Consider the following 25,202-nt stretch of genomic DNA (forward strand, 5'->3'; position numbering starts at 1 on the left):
GCAGAGAGATGTCAACCCCATTCAACTTCTCACCCGCACCAGGGAAGAAATCTGACTCCACCTGATTTCCAGTAGGAGAAAACAAATCAAGCTTACAACATCTTATTCCTTCTCACTCTTCTCCATTCAGTTGTCAGGAGAACAAATTTCTCTCTGTAATTTTGGCTCCTCAAAAATGTGCAATTTATGAACACAAAGTAGCAGTAGTACTCTTTGAAAACCAGGTCCCTTAAATGACTGGGAGTTTGCTCCCTAGTGCTTGGCCCCACACGTTTTGATATTTAAATATCGAAACTGCAAATCCTAGTGAAATTTCCTTCATTTCTCCTAGCATTGTCCTTATCTGAAGATAGATTTTCTTCATTATTCACCACTCCCTTAATTAGCAAAATAAGTTCACAGAAAAGTTTAATGAACAGTAGATGTGATATATATTAAAACAGAAAAAAAGATACAAATGAAACTTACTTTCTCATTTACCAAAGTTAATTTCAGATGGATTAAATAGTCCAACATAAGGTAAAATAAATTCAAAATATTAAAAATGAATATTAGAAGAAAAGGTAAACAACAAATCTTGGGTAAGGAAGGACTTTCTTAAACATTATGTAAGAGAACAGAAAGAAACAGCTTGATTAGACTTCACTGAAAATCTGAAGTTATTTGTAATTTTAAAAATTATATGACCTCAGATTTCTCTAGCCCCTTCATCCTCTGGACTTGCCTGATATTTGACTTCCTAGCAAATCCAAATACACATGTTCCCCTAACTAGTCAGGTTTCTGGCCCAGTCTAAAGATGTTGCTTACCTGGAATGCCTTTTCCCATCTTGGAGCTTGCCACTCTAATTTACTCGGCTGTTTATACTTAGTTAAGAATTATCTCTTCTGGGAAGGCCGTTTGTGGCCCTTAAATGTGGAATTGTTCATAGACCTCTTTGAATATCCACTATAGCTTATTTTTACTTCCAGTGAGGCCTGTGAAAACTTTAGTACAATCATTGCTTTACCTGCCTGCTTCCCTCATTAGACTATAGATCATGCATGCCAGGGACCATAACTGGTTCTTCCTTGATAATTAGATCAGTTCCTAGCACATTGGAGAGACTCAGATAAATGTGTGCTGAATGGATGTCCAAGGCAAAAAAAAAAAAAAAAAAAAAAAAAATTGGGAGAATATCCATAATAAATTTCAGACAAGTCAATATTTTTATAAAGAGCTTATACATGCCAACTAACCATTAACATGTTAAAAGAGAAATGGACAATTAAATTCACAAAAAAGGGAATAAAAATGACAAAGAATTGCACCTCAATAATGATCCAACAAGTGCAAGTTAAAGTTAGATACCATTTAATCTATCAGTCAAAAACATTTCTCCTTATGACTACCCAGGTATATACTACTGATGAAAATCAATTGACAGTATCTATTGATAACTTACAAGCTTTTTATATCTTTTGAACTAGAAATTGCCCTTCTAGGAAAATTTTTGCTAGGGAAGTAATCTGAAAAAAATTTTTTTTTTGCTCAAAGCTTTTTATTATAGTATGGTTCATAATAACTAAAAGCTGGAAACCTAAATATCCTAAAAAGGAGAATGTTAAGAAAATTATGATATAGTCATACAACAGAACATTGTGCAGCCATTAAGCATTATGCTGATAGGTAAATCTTAATGGCATAGCAAATGCTTATGTTAGAAAACTTTAAGAAACAAGAAACAAACTTATTTAATTAGCACTAATTAATTAAACAGATTAGCATTAATCTTAGTGCTAAGATAGACAAGAGTTGACTATCCCTGTAATCACTCTTTATGGGGGTCCAACTTAATATCTCTTAAGTTATGATGATAAAGAAAAATCTGTGTGTCATTATAGATGTCAGGTGGATTTTTACAATGCTTCACATTTCACTGGGAGCAAAACAGATCCAAAAGAAGAGTTCTAGATTTTCCCTTCAGTCTTAAATGTTAGGGTCTCATTTCTCAAATCATGACTTTCTTGTCTATACAAGGAAGGCAAGGAGATTCTCTAAACTGAAATTTTAACAAATACTTAAATTACAGAATATTGAAATTTTGTGAAAGTGGATTCCGAATATTTAAAAATGTGAACTATACTTGCTGGAATTTTAAAATTTATTTTTTTACTTTTTCTTAAATATCAAGCATATGATATTTAAGGAAAAGGAAAGTAACTAGAAAATTAGAATGCTCTTTTTCTAATACATTGAAAATTGTATTTGTTGATTATCTTACATGGTTGTGTGGTGTAATAAAGTGAATTCTCTAAATATATTTCCTATGCAAAGGAAAAGAAAACAGGAAAAATACTCAAAATATGAATAGCAGTTGTTCCTCAAGAGTGAGATTAAGGATTCTTCCTTTCTTCTTCTTAACTCCTTCTTAACTTTCTAAGTCCCTTGAATACAGTGAACGCTCAACATTTTTCCACATTAAAAAAAAATGGTCATAGTTCTTGTGGTGCTGGGTATTGAACCCAGGGCCTTATGCATGCAAGGCATGCACTTTACCAACTGAGCTATATCCCCAGCCCCATAGTCTTTTATATAAAAATTAGTTTAAATAGCATCATGTCCATAGATTACTTATCAAGGCTGAAAATATCACAAGATTCATTAATTCAAAAAGCATTTGCAACATGCTAAGAATACTTAAGAAAATAAATACTGTCACTCTCCTTAAAGAAGTTTAATGATCACATTTGGCTGGTCTGTGTCATGGTTATTTTCTTCATTCGATTAATTTTTTTTCCAGCTACCTTTAATCCCTTCTCAGAAGTCCAGCATAAAATAGACCAATGCTTTCCCTAGTGGAAACTAATGAGTCTCTTCCACTAGCCTTTGTTGAGTATTTCAATGTCTCTTTTTTACTTTAATGTTTTTATTTATTAAAATGTTTCTAGCTCTATTGTGAGAGTTTCATCTCTTTTTAAAATTAATATCATACTATAAGCTTTGTCCCAAAGGATTTTTTTTCTCTTTTTTGAGCTACTAGTTACAGAATAAATACATGGTACTGGGCATGCGAACATCTTTTAATCCTAACAATATTCTGGACAATTGGGCATTTTCATCTATATTTTATAGCTTATAGGTAACAAAGAAAACAAGTTTCAGAGAGGGCAAATAGCCCTCAGATCACCTAGAGAATAAATAATAAAGACAGACTCAAATCCAGACTCTTTTATAACAAAGTCCATAGTCTGAAGTCACACCTCGTTTATTCATTTGCTCATTCATTCATCTCATATGTACTGATGTAAGACCCCCAAAAAGGAGACCCTAACTCTGTCCCACGGATCCACGGCAACCCCAATCAACCGCAGGAGGCGTCACTTGATGCAAACCGCAAGAGGCTTTTATTCCAGCGCGCTGGGACCCAACGCGTGCCTCACGCAGGAGTGGAGGAGTCGAGTCCCTAGCAGAAAATCTTACAAGTTTATAAAGGCAGAAACCACACATCGGGAGGGGTCGCACACAGAAGGGAAAAGGGGAACAAAGCCGCCGGGAAATTCCAAAGGGGGTCTGGGTTTGCTGATAACATACAACATGTTTCACAATGTTTTACAACAGGGCGTAGATTCTGGTCAACAGTTTCTGGTAATCTTATATCCTATATATCTTAACTGTCTGAGCACTGTCTTGCTCAATTTACCCTTTTACTCTCTGTTTGGGGCTGTTTCCTGGAATAGCTTTAAGGGCTTTGTTCCCATCACTGGGAGGGAGACCTTAGGGAGTTGAGATAAAACAGACAGCTTAAAAAAATGTCCATTCTTTCACTGAGAGACTATTATGTCTATTATGCAGCTGCAGTTCTCAAGATGAGTACAGCTTAGTGACTGAGCCACACAAATACTATCAGCAATTTACTGTGGTAAATGCTAATGTAATCATGGAGAAATCAGACACATCACTCCTTTTATGAATACAGTGGTAAGAACTGAGTGTATTGAAAGCACAAGGAGGAGTATAAACCAGTCTTTGAAGAGGAGTATTAGTCAAGACTATTTTGAAAGAAACCCAGCTCAGTTTGGTTAAGCTAGTAGGGATTTATTGCCTCTCAGAGGATGGAGGGAACTCAGAGAATCAAAGTAAGAGTGGCAGAAACTAGATAGGACCTCAAGAAACAAACAAACAAAATATTACAGATGTAAAGCTACCAGCACTATACTTCTCTGTCAGTTTCTCATCTGTATTTCAGGCAGGGTGGTTGTGTGATTTTCTCCAACTAAGAGCATAAAAGTAGGGTGTTTCAGTTGTACTTATGTAGGGCTGTAATCTGTGATGGTGCTGGGAGGTAGGTATTCAGTGGAAAGAACTGGGAGCAAAATATACTAAGGTTATTGGTAAGAAGTGGCTGACTGAAGGGAGGAATGGTAATGGGAGGCAATTGATAGGGACTTTAGGGACTGAAATCATGGATGCATTTTTAAGAACAGATGTTACAGAATCATGAATTGAATGTATAGAAGATTTTGGTCAGAGTGGGATGTGTGGATTTAGTATTTCAGAGGCAGAACTGTTTCCAAGTTCATGGGGAACTAACTATACCTATGAAATTTATAGGTATGTGTGGCTGAAAGGGAATGGAGGCTAAGGACATTCAAATCAACGTTAAGATACTAAGAAGTTAGGGTGTTTGATACCATATTCCCAGGTGAAGCCAGGTGCCAGGTTCTGCAATGCCTGAGATAATTGAAAGAATGGTAGATGATCATAAGAGGGAGTGAAAGGGCTAATCATAACAGCAAGTATCTTCTACTGAAAGCTATTTGTCGAATGTGAACACTTTGTTTTGATTCAAGTATTTTTTGCCTATAGAATAAATAGAACTTTCCTTTTTTTTTTTTTTTTTCCCCTACAGACAAGGTGGAGAAGTTAGGTATCTTTCCCAAGGTCACACTGCCACTAAGTGGTTTAACTGGGAGATTCAAATTCAAATCCTTTATTCTGGAGGCCACTTAAACATTCTACTACCTGATGTAACTGGATGGCATATCTTTAGAAAAAGAGGTAAGTAAAGAAGATAGAAAAGCAAAGATATGAAATCTGATTTTACATGCTGGCTGAGGTACTAGAAATGAGAGAGTGAGTCTCCTCTTCATGAGGCTAAAGGAAAACCAATTATTCTGGAAAAATCAGCCAAAGAAGTAGAAGGAATGTTCTGTGATTGGATCAAGTGTGTGGTGGCACAGTTTGTTTCATGAAACGAAGGAGAGAAATTAGTGAATAAGCCTGGGAGGGAGAGGAGACAGGAGAGGGGACAGGAGAGCAATCCCAAAGCAGAATGGGCATGAGAATGCTAGCGAAAGCAGATGCTCAGGGACTTCTTATTTGATGGTAAGTATGAATGACAGGGATATGCAAAAAGAAGTCCAAGCAAGTTACCTGGGAAACATAGGTTGGGAGAATGGAAGTGATAGGTTAACAGTAATCATGCTTTTGGTGGACTCCTGGGTCATGTGAGCAGGTCATGGGTTCTGCAGGATCATTACCACCTCCTTAGAAGTTGCAGATGTGATGGATGGGGGAATTTAGGCCTCTCTGGAAAGAGTCACTAGAGATCCTTAGATGTATGGCTTCATTTTAAAAAATAATTCTGAAATATTCTTGAGAGACAAAAATGGCATGAATGCCCACCTCTTCATTTCTCCACCATCCATGTATAAACAACATACTATTCTTCTGACTAGGGACCATTTTCCCAAGGCACAGGGTAGGCACATTACTCAAGATGGGTCAATCATGTAACCTTACTGCCTCTACTCCTGGCCTCAGTGAATGGTTCCATGGTGGGGACAGGATGCAAGCCCAGCCCGTTTCTCCCAGAGATTTCTTAAGCAGAACCTAAGAAAAACAAGTACTCTAGCTGGGAGGTTGTAAGGCTGGGACTACTTGAGGTGCTACTTCCCAGAAAAGACAGCATCTGAGTTCCTACTTTCAGTCTGCAAGTCCCCACAGTAACCTCGGTTTCTGTAGCACTTCTTTAATTCCATGAGCTAACCTAGTGTCTGTCCAATAAGTCTCCCCTTTTGGCTTATTTCCAGTTGGGTTTCTAGGGAAAAAATGTGAAAGGCCCTAAAACACAAAGTTCAAGGAAATGCCTCCAGTTTAAGGAAGTATGCTTTGAAGTATCAGCAGGGTCTTTGCTTAAGAGTCACTCTGGCTCAAAAAAACCTTCTAAACTGAGTTCCCTGAAGAATTCAGGCTGCTTACATTTTAAAATGCATGAAGCTCACACTCACCTTTCTTCTTGTGACCAAATAAGAGCAAATTTATAATTTGCATTTTCCTCTCCAGAAGAAAATGTGTGAAATCCCCTGTGGATAGATGCAAGGGGGATGGGTGGTTCTATTGCCCATGCTGGTGTTTGGGAGGTGAAGGATCTGGGCATGGGAAGAGGCAGGCGATCCTGTTCCTAGGTCAGGGCATACCAGAAGCTATCTCATTTAGTACCCCAGAGCTGGCTGGATGCTGGAAGGTGGTTGAACAGAAAGAAGAGCTGTGAAGGTACCTTGCTCTGTGATGTGGCACAAGCCAGGATGGGATTTGCCAGCTGGTTACTGCATTCCAGGCTGAGCTGAGGTATGGCTCTACTTAACTCATCTTTCCCTTCCTCAAGGTCAGAGATAATAGAGTTAAACACTCCCAGAAAAGAGACAATGGAAAGGGTGTTGTCCTAGGTTAGTCTCTTACTGACAAGTGGACACAAGGCTATCCAATATCTGTTTGCTCAAGGAGGAGAGCAATTAGTAGTTTTGACAACATTTACTAGATACCTATTGTAAGACCCTCTACTCATTTATTACCTATTTGAGGCTTCCTCAAACCTACATTAAATCAGCACTTGTTTTAAGAAAAGCCAACTAGTTGAGTCCTAAGGAAGAATAATTCTTCATGTACTAAAATCATCCCAAGAGGTCTCTGGAGAAAATTTTATAAGAATAAATATTAACCTATCTTCAAGCTTTTCAGCTCTAACTAATAGCCAAAGCTGTCTGCTTAGGGAAAATAATGCCAAAAGTTATAGTGGAGACTTTGGAATAATATTGTCCAAGTTCATTAAACATTTTAGGCAATTTAGGTTTTATGATTCCTATTTATAAAGGGTTTCACTTAAAATACAAAGTCAGGCTAATTTTTCAATACAATTTAAATCATATGATAATTTATTCTAAGGGTTTTTACAAAATACTTTATGAAAATTATACATATATAGGAAATACACTAAAATCCAACAATTTATATTCTAATTAAAACTTTGTTGCAAAGCACATCTGTGGCTACTATTATGCTGCTTTCATATAACAAAGTTATAAGAAAAACAATCATACATATGCAAGGTTTTAAAAAACATTCTATTATAAAATACAGGCTTGAGATCTACTTTAGGTTACAATTAAGCCAAAATAAGCCAAGAACTGAATTCCACTTATGGCCAGTAGGTGGCACCAAAGTACACTTGAGACTTGGGGAAAGAAAAAGCAGCTTCTCAAGGCAGAAATGTGCTCAGTCAAGTAAGTCTTATTGCCTTAAAATGGAATTCCAGATTATTAGAGATTACAGGTAAATAAGGTAAATAGTTACCTTATTGTGTAATTCTTTGTCATCACTGATGTTGCTCCTCTCCCCAGCCCACCCAAGGAGTATTTTTGTTACTTTTTTCTATGACCTACCTATTTACAAGTACTGCAGGGATTTAAAGGGATAATCAAGTGGGGAAGCCTTAACCATAACACACATGTGGTGTGAAACCAGAATGCTCTGTTGGTTAAAAATACCCCCAATTAAATAATTTTTAGCAGTTTTTTCTTTGAAGCAGCGGCAACAGATTAATTTTCCTAACTTGCTCAGGTATCTCCTTCAATGCTGGAGTCACAAGTAAGTCACACATCTTGTCATTATTTAAGTCCCTTGGGCCCTGTAATCCAAGCAACACATGCAGATGGACTTCAACGTGCTGTGTAGTATTTATTAGTGGCAACAGAAGGAAGTGAGAATCTTTGTCTGTGTTGGCAGATTTTCAAGATCCAAATCCACTTGTGTAATAGTTTTCAGTGGAGGAGCCAGTGCTGAACTTATTTGGAAATCCTGGCAATCAAAAGCATTCTGAGGGGCAGTGTCGCTTCAATCCAAGTGTTGGGGGAATTCACCATCTTCTCCCAGAGAGCAACCTCCTCTGAAGTAGAATCCATCCAATCTACTTCAGTCCCATAGCTTTTACCTGATTAACAATTAAAAAAAAAAAAAAAAAAAAAAAAAAAAAAGAGGGGGAAAAGTTTTGCATTTAGAATGGAATAGCCCATTGGGGGAAAAAAAGGGGGTGCTATTCCCTAATTAGAAACACCAACAGACAATATCAATGAAGAGTTTTAATATAACCAGAAGGCAGACCTGGGATATCACATAAGAAAGATCTATTTGACCATTTGCATAGACCCCATTATTGAGATCATTCTCAGAGCAATTTCTCTTCACTTCAGTGTAAAACAGACAACAATTTGCAAGCAACATAGAGGGCTTGGGAGGATTCTGCATGGGGTTGGAGGTGACACTAGATAATTCCTAAGGAAGTGTGGCTAGGCTTTAGTGTCTAGCAGACTCAATTTTGAATTTTGATTCCCTTATTAGCTCTGTTACTTCATTTCTTGGAATATCAGTTATTTTGGGAATCATATTATTGACAACCTCACAAAACTATTATGAGGATTAAATGAATTAATGCAAATAAAGCATTGAATACAGTGACTACTGCTCCATAAATGTTAGTTGCTATTATTCAAAGCACATCTTTAGCCTTGAAGGATCATGTTTTTTCAAGGTAGAATGGTGATATAAACATTTCTGTTCCCCATGCTCCCCACCAACAATAATTTAAGCTCTGTACGAATAGATAGGACACTCTGTTATTTCTCAGATTGAGAGCCACTGGCACACAGCCTGAGATCTGTTCACTAATTCATTCATTACACTTTATGGAGACAGGGTATTTATTTTCACTAGTAAGAAGAAAAGCAACAAACAACCCTTTACTGTCTCCAGGAGAATTTGGTTCATGGAGAATTAAAAATGTAAGAAACATCACCTGTTCCAAAGCCAATCCGAAGTCCTCCCAAAAACTGGTTGGTTAATTTGTAATGGTCCCAGACAGTGAGCTCTACACAGGCTTCCATCAGATCTTCAGGCCTGAACCCATCATATACCATGGTGTGGTTGAAGATGGGGTTGGTGGTTTTCCCTACAGCTCTTGTCTTCTGGCGACTTTTCCTACTAGTGTCTGGAAGGATGGTACTACAAACAAACAACAACAAAAAAAAGGCATTTTGTGAAAGCATAAGAGTGAACGCTTATTCTTTCAGTACACTTCAGCACAGATACTAAGGTTGGCAATGGAGGGAAAAGGTGTGGAGAAAGTGCTGGTGGTTTGGGAGAGCACTGGAGGAGATACATTATGCTGCAGAGACTTGGACAAAGTTGGCCAGACCTGGTTTGAATCTTGACTGCCTCTTTTTTGCTGTTCATTCTAGGGAAAGTTGCTTTACCTCTCAGAGGTTTGCTTCATGGTTTACAAAGTGGGAATGGTGTTGCTAACTTCACAAAGTTGATGTTAGAATTAAATAAAACATGCAAAACATTTAGTATGGTGTCTATGTTTAGTAAGTGCTCTTTATACAGTAGCAATTGCTCGAGAATTTCTTAAAATTTAGAAGCATGGTTTATTCCCAACACTTTATGGTGGCATAAAGATGTACTGTTATACAGAATTGAAAAAAGAAAAAGAAATCAATTTAGGTTGACTTTGGGAATAAAAATTTTTTTTGCAATTATTTATATCTTATTTATGATAATAATTGAAGAAATGTAATGCATAATGCTTCTTGTTGAGGCAAGAAGATCTGAGAGTGGTCAGTGGGAGATTGACCTGAGAGGAAAACTGTTACCAGTGAATATCTATGAAGAGTATATGCAAGGAGATGATAAAGTCATAAATACTTAAATCTATGTCACATATACTTAAATAGCTACAACCTGTCTTCTAGTAAACTCTGTATAGATAAAAGTAGAGGAAGTGAGATCATCACAATACCTGTTCAGTTATTACTTACTAGGTGCCAGTCACTTTTTCCATGTAACAGAGAAAAAAATTTACCACCTAAAAACCCAAACTATTTTGGGAGCTAACCCTTACTAGGAGGTGGCTTAGCAAATCATTTTCTAAATATCTGCAGTCTGATGCAAAGGTCCTTTGCAAATGGGCCATAAAACATGTGGGACAAAAGAGAAGAGGAATGCTTCCTGCTCCACAAAGGAGCCAAGGAGAGTGACATCCTGCCATTAGAAATTTGATAAATTCTTCTGTAGTAATCATTACCTTCACCAACAGACGTACCCCTAGAAAACACTGCTTATCTGAGCTTGAGGTCTCTAGTTTCATTTGTTCATATGACCCCTTAGTTTTATGATTTTTAAAGCTAAATAGAGATTTGGAAGTTTATGTTACAGATTCCTCTAGTTCAAATCACCATTGTACCAGGTAAATTCATTTAAACTACGATTGATCAGTTTCAACATCACAGATGCAGAAAATTGAAACCAGCCAGCAAAGGCGAGTCACAGAAGAACTGAAGAAGACTCAGTCATTCATGCGGTTACCATTTAACAAAAGAATTTAGATGATTTCCCCTTAGCGGTGGCAGATCAAGGCATTCCTTCACCCAGATGTGTACTTCACCAGTTGTAGGAAGCTTTTTACCTGTAGAGAACAAAGAGAAAAAAAAGTTACTGCCATTTCTTTTTTGGCAATATTGCATCCAAAGATATCAGCCCCAAATGGTCAAGCAGAGAGGAATGCTAGCTACTAGCTAGTGCTTCATGGTATCAAATTGTTGAAACCCATACACCAGTAACTCTACCTTTCACAGTCTGTACTAAACTCAGAGAGCTCCATAAAAATCATTCATAAGAACAAAAAAAATTAATATTTATTCCCAGTACATAATATTTCATACTCATTTTGGGGGTTTTGCTTGGTTTGATAAGATCAGAAATTAGGAACGTGAGTTATCCATTCATAGCTATATTAAAAATATCTCACTGAAATGCATAATCCCTTCAAATATTAACACCATTATCAATTGGTGCTGATAGAAGGACTTTTAAACATATTTGAGTATGAAATAACCAAATAGGTCCTTGCTAAGGTATAGCCATTTTTCTTGTTGAAAGTGTTTATATATTTTACAGGGATATTACACATGCATACATAATAGTTAATATTATGGATAATTACCAATAAGTTGGTTTAGTCTGAAGTTGCTATCTAGATGGGGTGCACATGGACAGAAGAACACTATCAGGTTTTTCTGGATGGTGTAGCCCAATTAATAAATCAAACATTATTTAATGAGCATTATAATATGTTCATTCCTGTGATTGGACTTTCATTAATATACAAGAAATACAGAAAACAACTTATGCCCCTGGGGTATAGATTACATGTGGTTAAGTAGGAGAGATGAATTCAAACAAAACTATAAAAATGCAATGTAAAGTGAAAACCAAGTTATTACTCTAATATTCTAGAAAATAATGTGGTCAGTGAGGGCTAATATAGTCTGCAAAAGCATTATGGAGGAGATGGGACTTCATCTAAGGCTTGGATAGGTTGAGGAGAATAGGAAGTCATTCCAGGGAAGAAAACCTGCTTTAAGTGAAGCTCAGACAAGGTGGAGCCCATCTCAACACCCAATTCAATTCTCCTGGTCCCCACCACAAAGAGGCAGAAGGGAAAATGGGCCAAGAGGTTAGCATTTCTATACATCTTGACACTAAGTGACAGATACAAATTATATGCAAAAAAAAAAAATTTGCCTTTTAGGAAGATCCAGAAGTCACAAGATGATGTCTGGCAGGATTTTGGCCTAAAGATATGCTCTGCTTGCTCTCTGATATTTTTTGTTAAACGTACAGTACCTTTTTCTAGTTCAGCCATTGCCCTCACTTCCATTATTTCTTTCATATCACTAACCTCACTACCTAGTTATTGAAAACATTTGAGTCTGTAACCACTAGTTTCAAACATAACATTTCTACAGACTCTTAAGGATAACATCCTGGGGAACTTGCTTGAGAAATGGTGTAGGGATAGGGCCTGGCATTCAGTTCCTGCCAGTTTCGTTACTCCTAAAGTGAACTGAAGACCTGAGGCCCTAATGTCAAGGATGTAATTAGTAATCTTGAGAAAACAATAATAATAATTAGCAATCTTGAGAAAAAAAAATAATAAGACTGAGAATAGAAGACCAGTGAGCTCTAATTTCTTAAGGACTTCCTATGAATTCTTCTAATTCCTAGCTGTGAAAAAGCACATTCAAGTTCCATTCTTATCACAGCATTATCAAGAGGCCCAAAATCTGAATAAAGACACTGTGCAGATAGAAACTTTTTGAAAAATGAGGGGAAACTTAAAATAAGGATTGTATAATGGACTGACAAAATGAAAATTTTCTCATAGAAACAGCAAACAGCACTGAGGTAGGGGAAAAGGGAAGCTGTTTAATGAGCAGAGTTTCAGATTAGCAAAATGAAAAAGTTCTGGACCCTGTTTCACAAAGTAGTAAATATACTTGACATTACTAAGCAATATGCTTAAAAATGGTCAAGATGTTAAGTTTTATGTTACATGATTTTCTGCCACAACAACAACAACAACAACAAGGAGTTATCTAGTTTACAACAGCGAATTGATTGATTTGGTTTACACATTTATTAACTTAGTATTAGGGCTTCATCTTTGAAAATATATCAGAATAAATCTTTGGAGAGGGAAGGGATAAGCAAAGAGCATGGATCTAAATAGAAAATCATTACAAACCAGGGGTTGGCTCTGGAACATACTGGAGAGCTAGCTTCATTTCACCTCTGTTTTCCACTTCAAGGGCAACTGGGGCTGTCTGAAAAATAAAGGAATATCAGCAAGTATGAGTCACAGATACTTTAATCCTGGTTGTGGGTACTGTGTCACAGGGCCATACCTGTTCTATTTCTATGACTATGTATCACTCATTCTACCTTAAAATTTCCTTCTGCCTCAGAATTAGACTATTATTTTTATAACTTAGAAAACAAAGATGTGAATCTTAGAAAATCTTGCAGATCACCCAGAAAACATTTTATGACCTTTAGTCTCAAAGATGATGGAGAAATCAGAATGGTATGCTTGGAGATGGGAGAGTATCCTGAGATGCTTTCGATTTTATCAAAACACATACATTTTATTGGTCATTCAGTCAGCACCTAAATCAATTTGCATTCCCTTTCTTTAAAGGAATATGGGAAGGTTGGGGAGGAAAGTCAACTCTTACATTTTCGAAGTTGTATTAACCTGATTATTACAGAGTCTAAGGATAACAAAAACTGAATAATAATTTTAAAATGAGTATCTGTTACTTTCAAGCATAAGAGAGAGTTTTACTCTCAAATCTGGTTATTTAGAGCCTTAGTTCCAAAACATGAATATGCATCAAAAATGCTATTGACACCTTCTGAGGAATTCATATTCAGCAGACCTTGGGTAAGACCAGATATAGGTGCCGCAAGTGATTTTGATGCAACATTTGGGAACTACTTTTATTAGTGGAACTTTTTTATTATAAATAAGGTTGATATTAATTATATATATATTTATCACTTCTAGTTCTGATGGCCTTGCTTAGACAACACCAACCCTCACACTAAGATTTTTTTAAAGGATTTAAAAAATCAATTTGAAGGAGCTAAAAAGAATTATTGAGACAGAAAAGGACTCAAATGGACAAGATCTCAGAGCCCAACATTTTTCTCTGCTTTTTACTTTGAAACATTAGCTGATTTTTACATAGTGCCAAACTAAGAGCATAGAAAGACACTTGTGAGCTGAGCAGGGCTTTTGGCAACCTCATGGGTCTAGGTGCACAAAAATTGGAATCCATGGCTTGCTAAGAAGGAACAATGCTGGAAAATACCCTAGACCAGTGGCTCTCAATTTGTGGTCTCTAGTTCAGCAGCAGCAGCACTGCCTGAGAACTTGTGGGCAGTGCATATCCTTGGGCAAGACCTGAGTGAATTGTCAGCTCATTCCAGACTGGACTGAGGTGGTCAATCTGTATTTTATCCCTCAGGAGAAAAGTAAACCCTTTCATATTACTCTTAAAGTTTTTCATGCTGTAAAAAATGAACAGGCCCACCAAGAAAGGGCCCAAGTGATCAAACTCGGATTTAAAGAGAAATAGGAGAGACTCACAAATGATTAAGGTATTGAATACATGCTAGTAATAACTTTACTATAGTTATATTATTTGTGAGTGAAAAGGAATCAAAACAGAATCAAATGAAAATCTAAATCTGAAAATTATAATTTTTATGGTGTTGATGGTTTAAATGGTAGAATAGAAGTAGGAGATAAAATTATTGAACCTAAAGATAGGTTGCAAAAAAATAGCCTGAAGTATAGAGAAAAAAGAATATAAAATACAGAAAGAGCATGAGACATGAGATAGAGTAAAAAGGTATATAACACACATGTAATTGGAAACTCCAGAAGAACAGAGTGGGGAAATGTGGGGCAAAATTAGTATTTGAAGAAATAATTGCTGAGAAATATTCAAAATTGATAAAAGACACAAAGACACAGATTTAAGAAACCTGATAAACCCCAAACAGGGTACATATAAATAAAACTACACCTGGTTCATTATAGTAAAACTGATAAAAATCAAAGCGGAAAAAAATCCAAAAATCTGACAAGAAAAAAAAAAAAACATAAACTTCAAAGAAACAAAAATAAGATTAATAACTGACTTTGCAATATAAATGAGAGTCAAAATACAATGGAATGACAGCTTCAAAGTGCTAAAAGAAAAACTGCCAACCTAGGAGCTGAGCAAAACTATCCTTCAATGTTTAATGTGAAAAAAGATGTTATATACAAAGAAAACCTGAAAGAATCCATTGCCAGCAGAGAAGCACTTGAAGTAAAACTAAATGGAAGTCTGGAACACAAGAAATAACTCCACATAGAGACACAGGAAAAGATATCGAGAAGTAGGAAAGGGAAACATGGTCAAATCTAGCACTGATTATTTAAAACAAAATGATGTCTTCTGGAACTTAAATATACAGATAATTAAAGCATGATAAAAAAATCACAAAATACGAGAGAATGAATTAATGGAGTTAAAATAGTCTTGGTTTCTTTCATTGTTCTGGAAGTGGTAAAAGTCCTAATTGGTATTAGGCACATCATTATTATGCTGTGTGTGTGTGTGAGTGTGTGTGTGTGTGTGTGAGTGTGTGATGCTGGGGATCAAACCCAGGATCTTGTGCATACTAACCAAGTGCTCTACCACTGAACTATACCCCAGCCCCTATATTAAACATTTTCAATGCAAGTAATCAATAAAGAAAAAAACTATAAATTACATATTAATAGAAAAATGGAATTAAATGATAATAAATTAGTCCCAAAGAGGGTGATTATGGAAATAAGAAAAAATTCAAATACTAAGACTTGAAACCAAATGTGTCAATAATTACATTAAATGCAAATGAACTAAATAATCCAATTAAAAGACAAATATTTTCAGACTGAAAAAAATTTTTAAGTCTTGCTTATAAAATCATAACTACAAGAATTCAAAAAGGTTGAAAATCAAAGGGGAGAAACAAACTTCTAACCAAAGGAAGCTGAATGAGCTATACAAAGTATATTTTATGACAAGAGTATTACTAGAGGTAAGAAGGGGTATTTTAAAATGATAGCAGTCAATCCATCAGAAAAATAGAACAATTCTAAATGTTAGTAAGATAAACTAAAAATAAACAGCAAACTAAAAGGACAAATCCACAATCATATTCATAGTACACAGAAACAGATATAAATCATATTCATAGTACACAGAAACAGATATAAAAGATTTTTGGCAGCCATTATGACTTCCTTGATATAGAACATTACATCCAACACAGCAACCAAAGAACACACTTTTCAAGTAACACGTGAAACATTTATCAAAATCTGAACAAATGCTAGGTTAAAAATATGTCTTAATTTTCAAATAAGTGAATTATTTAAATGACCTTCCTACAATCTCTGGTATATTTATTGTTAAAGGATTCAAACATTCTCCCTGTAGTTCTTTTTACTTTTTTCACAGAATGTACAAGCTAAATAAGTCCACCCTAATTTAAAGTGATCCTGAACTACAAGTCAGCACCCTAAGTCAAGTCACTAAGCTTTTTTCTTACATACCAGGTCGCACACCAACCAACCTACATGGACCTCTGAACTCACCTTCCGCTTCAGAGGGTACCACCGCAATTGCTTGTTCTGTTTGTTGTCCCAGTCCCATGCTTCCAAATCGAGTTCCACCTCCCCCAGGAAACTATTGCGCTTAAAGGTATCCCGATGCCAAACGGACAGGTTCAGCTTCTGTGTCTTTAAGATTTGCTTTTCGATTTTATACTGCAGTTCAAAGAAGAAAATTAAATGATGAGTAACATTTCTTTATGCCAAAGTTGTGACACAGAAATGAAGAGAAAGTCATTTGTGTAGATCAGGTTTTCTCATTTGTTAGGTTTCAAGTCTCAAAAATATTGCAGTCATCTCACTCTAAGTGTCTTGTTTAAAGAGCTAAACCCTATCTTTCACTATAGCTGATGTTCTTCCTCCACTCTGGAAAAGTAGACCATGGCTCAAATATCATAGATGGTAATAGCTTTCTAAAAACAAAAGTCAAGTATTCAATTTTTGCTAGACGTTTTTAGACTAGATATAATATAAATAAAATTAAGCCTAAAAATATAGATCATTATAATCGTGTCCTTTTTTTCTACCTGAGGACAAGGTACATTTTCAAATAGACTTTATTTTTCAGAGCAGTTTTGGGTTCATAGAGAAAATGCACAGAAAGTGCTAAACTCCTATACACCATCATGCACCCCTCCCTATCAACATCCCTGTTGGACAAGATACTTTTCAAAAAACAGTAAAAATTTGTTTTATTTCTAGTTTCACATGGTTGAGTAGAGAAGATTTGTCATCCCAATGGTTTTTCATCCCAAATCCAGTCAATCCTTAATTACATATAATCATGGAATAATAGTACTTCTAATCTAAAAATAATCTCCATTTGGCTTTATGATGTACTACATGAACGTCCATTTTGGTTGTACAAACCTGCCTTTCTCTGCTTTTGCCATTTAAATTAGCTGGCTTTTCCTGAGTATAGGGTTGAAGCAGCTGACCCAGAAATAGAAGAGTACTAGGGTACATCACAGTTAAACAGTAATTAAAAACTTGCTTACAGAAAATCCACAAGTGGCTAATTCTACCATGGATGATTGAGAATTTATTTAACTGTTTCTTCTTTTCCCAGAGGATAATCAAATAAGAGTTTTCAGGGGCTGGGGCTGCAGCTCAGTAGTAGAGCACTTGCCTTACATGTGTGAGGCACTGGACTCAATCCTCAGCACCACATAAAGAATAAACACATAAAAAGATATTGTGTCCATTTACAACTAAAAATAATTTTTTTTAAAGTTTTCAGAAAGAGGTAATGAATGACACTTCTTACATTTTTAGTTTTAAATGATGTTAGTCACAACAAAGATAGTGTGATACAGTTTGGGGGAAGAAAATGAATTGTAGTTGTGTGAACCAGATATATTTATCTGTCCATCCATCTATCCTTCTCAAACATTTTTTGGTATCTTTCCTACACACTGTACTACCTATGAACATATGTTAAATGTTTAATGCATGCTAACCACTTCACACAATATTAACTCTTCTTTTTTTTTTTTTTTTGCGGTGCTAGGGATCAAACCCAGGGCCTTGTGCTTGCAAGGCAAGCACTCTACCAACTAAGCTATCTCCCCAGCCCCCATATTAACTCTTTTAATGTCTACAACCACTGCAGTAGGTAAGTACTATTATTTTTCTTCTGCCGATCCTAAAACCATCATTTTTCCCATCTCTCAGATCTGAGGTGCGGGTATGTAATTTGCCCAAAGGTACACAAACTATAAACACAGCACAGCCCTCATGGAACATAAAATTTAGTGTCAAGATATACAAAACACTAGATAAGTGCTGAGTGTTAATGTAAGTCTCTCATAAAACGAAGTTTTTAAGGCAGCAGACGGCAGAGGAACTTAGGGTTTAAGAACAGCCCCCCCCCCCCAATAGAAAGAGGCATTAAAGACTGTAGGAGGTAGTTAGGGAAAGAATATGGGAATGACTATTCTAGCCCCAAAGAACAGAAAAGAACAGCAGTCAAGAAAATGTACCACCTCCAAAGTACAGAAAGGAATATAAGATGACTTGAACAAAGATTACAAAAGAATAAAGTTGAGGTCAGAGGTCTGGTTGGGAAGGGACTAATGTGCATATCATAAAGGACGGACTGGTCCTCAGGGTAGCAGGAATCCTAAAAAAAAACCAATAAGCTGAGAAATATCAAAATTGTATCTTTGAGTCAGTCACTTTATTTCCCTGAGCTTCATTTGCCTCATCTGTGATGTACAGATAATGATCCTCACCCGGGAGGGGATGCAAGGGGAGGGCACAATATAACATTTATAACTCATGGAGTCTCTCATACAGAGCAGATACTCAGAAATTTGTATTCCTTTCCTTGTTTTCACTTGGTGACTGACTTTATCTGTATAAATATTACCCAAGAAGACAAGGCTATTTAAGTTGCACATATCATCAGCATTTAGGATTTTCCTATATAGAGTGTTCACAGATACCCGCAGTATCTCGTTATACACAGGATTCAAGGTTTTCTTCACTACAAGTGTTTTCTTCTTGCCCATTTTGCCTTTGTCTGGTAACAAATAGGTCTTTACATATCTAAAAATAAGACAAAGAGAAGAGCAGTTCAGAGAAGATAAAAATGTTTCCATCTCTACTTTCAAAAACCATTTTCAAAACTGATAGTAGAAATAATTATTTAACCACATTGAGAAAAGCAGTAACTACCAACACCTTTATAATTAGATGTTGAAAGGGATTTTAATGGAATAGATCATTTAATATTGCTTTGGAGATTTTTTAAGGGAAATTTTCTGAATTCATTTTTGCCTTCTGGCTTTCCATTATGTAGGGGGCAGAGCAGGGGCCCACCTCTAACATAGTGCTTAATTCTACAGGTTTGTTTTCTATAGATAAAAGGCTTTGGTGCTTCCAGCTTTTTTTTTTTTTTTTTTTTTTTTTTTTTTAAGTTTTTGTTGTTGTCTTTTGGGGAAATTTAAATTTAGCACAAATCTAATTGATCCATATTCAATTATAAAATGAAGGATGTTGGGACCTACTGTTTTTATACTAAGAATGAAAGAAAAAATATTGGGTTGGGTTTGGCCCAGCAAAATAATTAAGAATCAGATTTCTACAAAGGGATAAGTGGAGACTACCATCTGACTTTGGCAAATAAACTGAAATGCAATCAAACTTGTGATTTAAAAGATTAATAATTTCCCCCAAAGTTCTTCTGTAGGACTTTATTTAAATATGGAAACTATGTCATTCTAAGGTCTTAACTATCTTTACACCGATTATTATGGTTTGGATGTGAGGTATCCCCAGAAAGCTTATGTGTGAGACAATGCAAGAAGGTTCAGGAGAGAAATGATTGGTTTATAAGAGTCTTAACTCAATCAGTGAATTAATCACCTGACAGGGATTAACTGAGTGGTAAGTGAAGTGGTAGGGTGTGGCTGGAGGAAGTGGGAATTGGGGCATGGCTATATATATTTGTATATATTTGTATCTGGCAAGTGGAGACTTCTCTTTCTGCTTAATAATCACCATGTGAGCTGCTTCCCTCTGCCACACTCTTCCACCACAATGTTCTGCTTCACCATCAGGCCTGGGGTATGGGGCTGGTCTTCTATGGACTAAGACCTCTGAAACCGTGAACCCTCAAATAAACTTTTCCTTCTCTACGTTGTTCTGGTTGGGTCCTTTTAGTCACAGTGGCGAAAAAGCTGACTAAAACACAGATGAATATTAAAAAGTTTGAAAGTGTTCTGGAAAGAGACTGGGGTTCAAGGTTTCATTCTTAATCTTGCTGCTATCTGAATTCACATATATAGGTTACTTGTCTTCTCTAGCCCTTATTTCCTTATCTATAATATGAAGGAACTGGACAAGATGTCCTCAAAGGTCTCTTCCAACTTGAAGCTTTTTGTATTTCTCTGTGATTTTTACAATTTTGATGTTTGGCATACCAGTTTATAAAATAAATAAAACAGCCTTCCTCCATCTTTCCAAATATTCCTTTTAACACAGTCCCTTTGATTCTTCTGTTCTTTTAATTCCTATAAGATTAATAGTTTGAAAACTAAGTAGGTGACTCTAAGATGTACTTACGGATCTGAACGCTGTTTTTTAACATCTGCTGCTGCTAAGTCCTTACATTGGGCCACAAAAACGTGCAGCTCTTTCAGTGAATCCACATAGTCAATTGCAAACTGAATGTTTCCTTTGACTTCCAGATTGCCGAAGTCTCCACTGTAAACACTCATCACACTGCCACTCACCTGGAAGCATCAGAAACATGCAGTGTTTGTCTCTTTGTTGTTCTTGAACCCAGAGCAAAAACCATGGACATAATCCCTGCTTGGCATTATTTCTCTAGCTTATATGAAAGCAGTTAATTCAGCAGGGCGTAAGGACATATCAACACAGACAACATGACATGATATACATGGTTAGGGTTTTTTGTTTTTAAGTTGCTCCTAAAAGACACAGATGAAAAGTGAAATGTGAAGTTATTTACATGCTGCCTCATTTGAAAGGAGGGTGATTTTTATGCTAGGTGGCATTCAAAGTTCCATTTTTAGGCATGCATAGTATTTAAAATGCCAAAGAAAGAAAATGTGAGAAACTCTAGGGTCACAAATCACAGTGACACATTGCTTAAATTTCCAAGGCACTAAGAAGGAATTTTACCATGTTACTCATCTACTGAATCTAGGAAAATGCTTACTGAGCCGTGCACTTCTAGAGGTCAGAAAGGATAGAAAATGGATGATTGATGAAAGGGGTTTAAAACTTTCCCAAGGGTATACATTGGGTTATCATCAGAAAATCAATTTAAATAGATTTCTTTAAAAAGGTTTCAGAAATGCAAGGCTAGTAAGAATTTAAGCAAAGCTTCATCATTTCCTTAGCATACCTGGTAAGATATATATATGTGTATGTATATGATAAAAATATTTATATAAGTGTATATCAATACACACACATATATATGTTTCTACACACATACTATATGCACATACAACTACTTTGCTGTATGCAACAAGTTCCATGTAAAGTCAAATTCTCTTAAATCAAATCTAGGCAACTATACTTAGGGAGTTTTCCTTTTACAACCCTTCTGAATCCTTCTATAAGAGAAAGGAACACCTCTCCTTTTATGTGGATCAGTATAATTATCCAACAGGCTTATTAAAAAGATAGGTACAATTCTATGTCTATAAACAGAAAAATTCAGTGATTCATCTTCTTGACAATTTAGTTTTATTTGTAAAGTACTTAAATTCAATTTTTTTTCTCATTTAAATAGATATGAAATCCCCTGTGGGTTAGAGAAAATGCTTGTGCTCTTGAAGTCTGACTACAACAGGAGGCCACTTTACAAAGCAGGCAAAGCAAGGTTTAGAGAAGCAGAAAGATATTAACATGGAGCCTTTGGTTACATACAGAAGACAAGGATGTCATGCCAGAGGAGCTGCTAAGATTGGTTAAAGAACTTGGGCTCTTCTTGTGTCTGCTGAGCTGGTAACTGCTTTCTGATGCTGTATCTGTTTCTCTGTCATCACTCTACAAAACATCATATAATAAGCACAGCATTTAAATTAGATATGTCAAGGGCAGAATCTCTGTTTAGATAAATAGATCTTGGTATCCACTGATCTATGACATTTCCCAAGGTTAAAGGATATTAGCACTAATTGTCAGAGAATAGGATTCAGGAGGGAGTGGGTGGTCTATACTAGACTTCACCTAAGATGAGGGTAGTGTTTAGTTACTAGAATGACAAAGTGATACTTTCACCTGCAAGGTGCTATAGAAAACAGCACTGTTATGAGCCTTCTTGTCACTTTTGTAATGTTATATATTTATGTTGCCCAGGGAACTTATTGTTATTGTAGACTTAGCTTTAAAAGTCAAATATTTTTTTACTTGAGATAATACTAAACTAGGAAAAAGAAATGCTAGTCTGATTGATTTCAACTTAAATTTTATATCACCCCTTATTATTCCTATAGTGCTATTGTGCTTAACTTTTTGTTGCTAAATTATACATTCCACCCACATTAGATCTTAACACATTTCTAAGAAAATTAAAATGCAGTAAGATATTTATTTTAAACATGTCCCAAGAAATGTGTGCCTGGGACAAAAAAGTAGGAGTGGCAAATTTCATTATATTTATATCTAAAGTTTGTTGGATGGTAGCCTACAAAATTCATGATTCATAATGAGCTCCTTTTGGGGTTAGAGAGCTTATGGAGCAGTCCAGGAGTTCCTGGAGTTATGGAGAGTGGTTAGTTCATGCCAACATATTCCAGGACCATGCAATTATGCACCAATATAATGGATGCCAATTATAATGCAGATTAATAGAAGAGAGAAACAAAATTAATAACATATGGATGAGAAAAAAATCCTCTCAAGGATTAAAAAAAAAAGAAACATACCTTTTAAATGTCTCTGTTGTTACATTCCCTCCCCACATACTGAATAACCATTTCCCTCTGTTATAGCATGTGCTATATTCTACCTAGTTTATCAGATCATTAGTCTTGTTGAACTGGACCAGTGATTGTAACACAAGTATGACTAATGCTAAGCCCCATAGGGACAGTGGACAAAGAAGTGAGACCTGATTTCATCTCTACCTTTTTTTTTTTTTTTTTTTTTTAAATATCCCAGTTCAACCCCATGTACTTGGGAAGGTAAAATGATTCAGTTTAATTCTAGCATGTTTAATACATAAACCCAAATCATTTGAACTTTCCTATGTGGGGTTTTGGAACAGGTTAAAACTTAAGGGAGAAGAAAAAATTTAAAAACAGAAATTGATACAATTTATCTTTCAAATTGTTAAATGATTCATTCCTATGACAATCTAACACCAAAGAAGTTCTACAAAGGTATAAAACCACAGAACCTCTACTGATTATTTACCATTAGCTTCCAGCTAATGAGTTAGTTCCAAAAAATGAATAGATTCTTCCCAAAGGAAACTGTAGTGTGGGGCTCTTAAGCATGTGCAAGGGCTGAACATTTGCAGATACAGTTCATCTAAAGTCCTAGAATGGAGAGAAGGGTTCTCAGGATGCAATGGGGCATAATTTATATGTTACCCAGAGTTTTTCTCATATTCCATCTACTAAGAGAATGCTTGTTGATAAAGTCTTTTATTACCAATGAAAATTAGATCAAAACCAAAAAAAAGCACAAACCTTTAGCAGGTACTAGGTACCATTCACTGTGCTATATATTTTCCTGCACTAGCCCACTAATTTACCACAATCTTGTGTGATATGTACTAGGAAACCAGACTCAGTAAAATTAAATAATTTGTCCTCTGATCACACATTATCAGAGGCTGGCATGGAAACATTTGACTCCAGACCCAAGACTCCTAACTACCTGACTGCAAGAATGTAGAATCTTAATTAAGTCAAAGCACCTGAGTTAAAGTCCTAGATGGGTTTTGTTGTTGTTGTTATATATATTTTTTTTACTTTTTGTGGTGTTGGGGATTGACCCCAGGGCCTTGCACATGCTAGACAATTACCCTACAATTGAGTTACCGCTATTTACTTTTTAATTGCTATTGAATGTTGGGAAAGTGGCTTCACCTCTCTGAGGTTCTTTCCTCTTTTTTAAAATGGAGAAAATAGTACCTACCACATATAGTTAGTGAGAGTTGAATGTCAAAATGCCTATTAAGTGCCTGGTACATACCAGATGCTTGATAAATAGTGGATAAGAATCATGTTCTTACTTGAGATGGTAGGATACAGTGGTTATCAGCATGGGAATTAGATCCGGGCTCCACTGTTGGTTCAGCCCCTTTCTGTCTGAGTTTACTTCATTTCTTTTGGTCTCAGTTTCCTCACCTGTAATATCTGGGGATACTGAAGGTGCCTACTTTTCAGGGCTGTTGGATGATTAAATGAGAAAATAAAGGTAAAGTCCCTGCACCCTGAAGATGCTCCTGAAACTTTGCTGTGTCACTGTTGCTTCATCATTTTAACAAATGCTTTCAAGGTAGTCTTACTATCTAGACTAAGTTTGTACAAACCAGCTTTAAGTTACAGAGGGATAATTAATTCATGCCAAAATATTTCTGCCTGGAGTTCTTATTTTGTATCTACTTTGAAACAAAAGTTCCATTCCAAAATCTATGCAATCTGACTTCACTGACCAAAAAGAGTTACTGTTTGAGTCAACTGAGACACAGCTTGCCTTGTTCCAGGATCAACAACACTGCCTCCATTGACTTGGAAAGCAAGGTCAGTCCTGCTGACCTCTTAGGTGTCTGCCCCAGTACAATATCAACACACTAACCTGGCTTCATTTTTCTGAAGGTAAAAAAGACAAACTTGCCTCATCTTGGAGAAATGTTGGAACAGATTTGCTCATCCTTTTGAGTTTGTCAGGATGGGAAAACGGATTATCTGGTTGTGAAGGCACTGTGGAAACTAAACAGCAGCAATTCAATTTCAAAATTATTCTTTCATTTGTCAGTCATTACGCATAAGTTGAAAACACTTCTTTCATCTATGAACAGACATGTTTTGTAAAGATTAAAGACACAATAGTTCACATGCACAGGATTATGAGGTAAGCAACATGCAGTTTTTACAAACTATATATATAGTGAGAGAACTAGCAAGGAGTTGAACCAAATACTAAATAAAAATCAATTTAAAAACCATTAGTTTTAATTGAACTGGAGCTAGACTCGAATTGAAGAATTCTGTCAATATGAATCAGTTTTACTTATTTTTTCCCGTCAGAGCTTAGAACCCCAAGGGTTATAATTTATTGATTCATCTCCTCAAGATCTACTATGTTACTAACATGCTGCAGGCTGAAAAACTATTTC

At 36.0% G+C, this 25,202-nt stretch overlaps 1 protein-coding gene and 1 long non-coding RNA gene across 11 annotated transcripts in view; one reads left to right on the forward strand and one right to left on the reverse strand.

Moving 5' to 3' along the window:
* Positions 1–3: 3 nt before the first annotated feature.
* Positions 4–7,790, forward strand: LOC306640914. The gene is made up of 2 exons (XR_013757959.1): positions 4–3,286; positions 3,812–7,790. It is a non-coding gene; the product is annotated as an uncharacterized lncRNA (long non-coding RNA).
* SYTL2 (synaptotagmin like 2) overlaps positions 7,204–25,202 on the reverse strand; it is a 110,017-nt gene continuing 92,018 nt past the window's right edge. For 3 of the 10 annotated variants that reach the window (XM_079105524.1, XM_079105532.1, XM_079105530.1), the window contains 9 exons: positions 24,701–24,795; positions 21,779–21,898; positions 20,441–20,610; positions 18,820–18,922; positions 16,358–16,528; positions 12,902–12,980; positions 10,681–10,780; positions 9,113–9,318; positions 7,225–8,251 (listed from right to left, as the gene is read on the reverse strand). In XM_079105524.1, coding sequence (XP_078961650.1) covers positions 8,106–8,251; positions 9,113–9,318; positions 10,681–10,780; positions 12,902–12,980; positions 16,358–16,528; positions 18,820–18,922; positions 20,441–20,610; positions 21,779–21,898; positions 24,701–24,795 — 1,190 coding nt within the window. In that variant the 3' untranslated portion in view covers positions 7,225–8,105. Of the gene's footprint in view, positions 8,252–9,112; positions 9,319–10,680; positions 10,781–12,901; positions 12,981–16,357; positions 16,529–18,819; positions 18,923–20,440; positions 20,611–21,778; positions 21,899–24,700; positions 24,924–25,202 lie in introns of those variants that run through there. The other 7 variants (XM_079105526.1, XM_079105523.1, XM_079105528.1 and 4 more) reach the window with 5 other exon arrangements.

Source organism: Sciurus vulgaris, assembly GCF_902686455.1.
Source record: "Sciurus vulgaris genome assembly, chromosome: 11".
Lineage (NCBI taxonomy): Eukaryota > Metazoa > Chordata > Mammalia > Rodentia > Sciuridae > Sciurus > Sciurus vulgaris.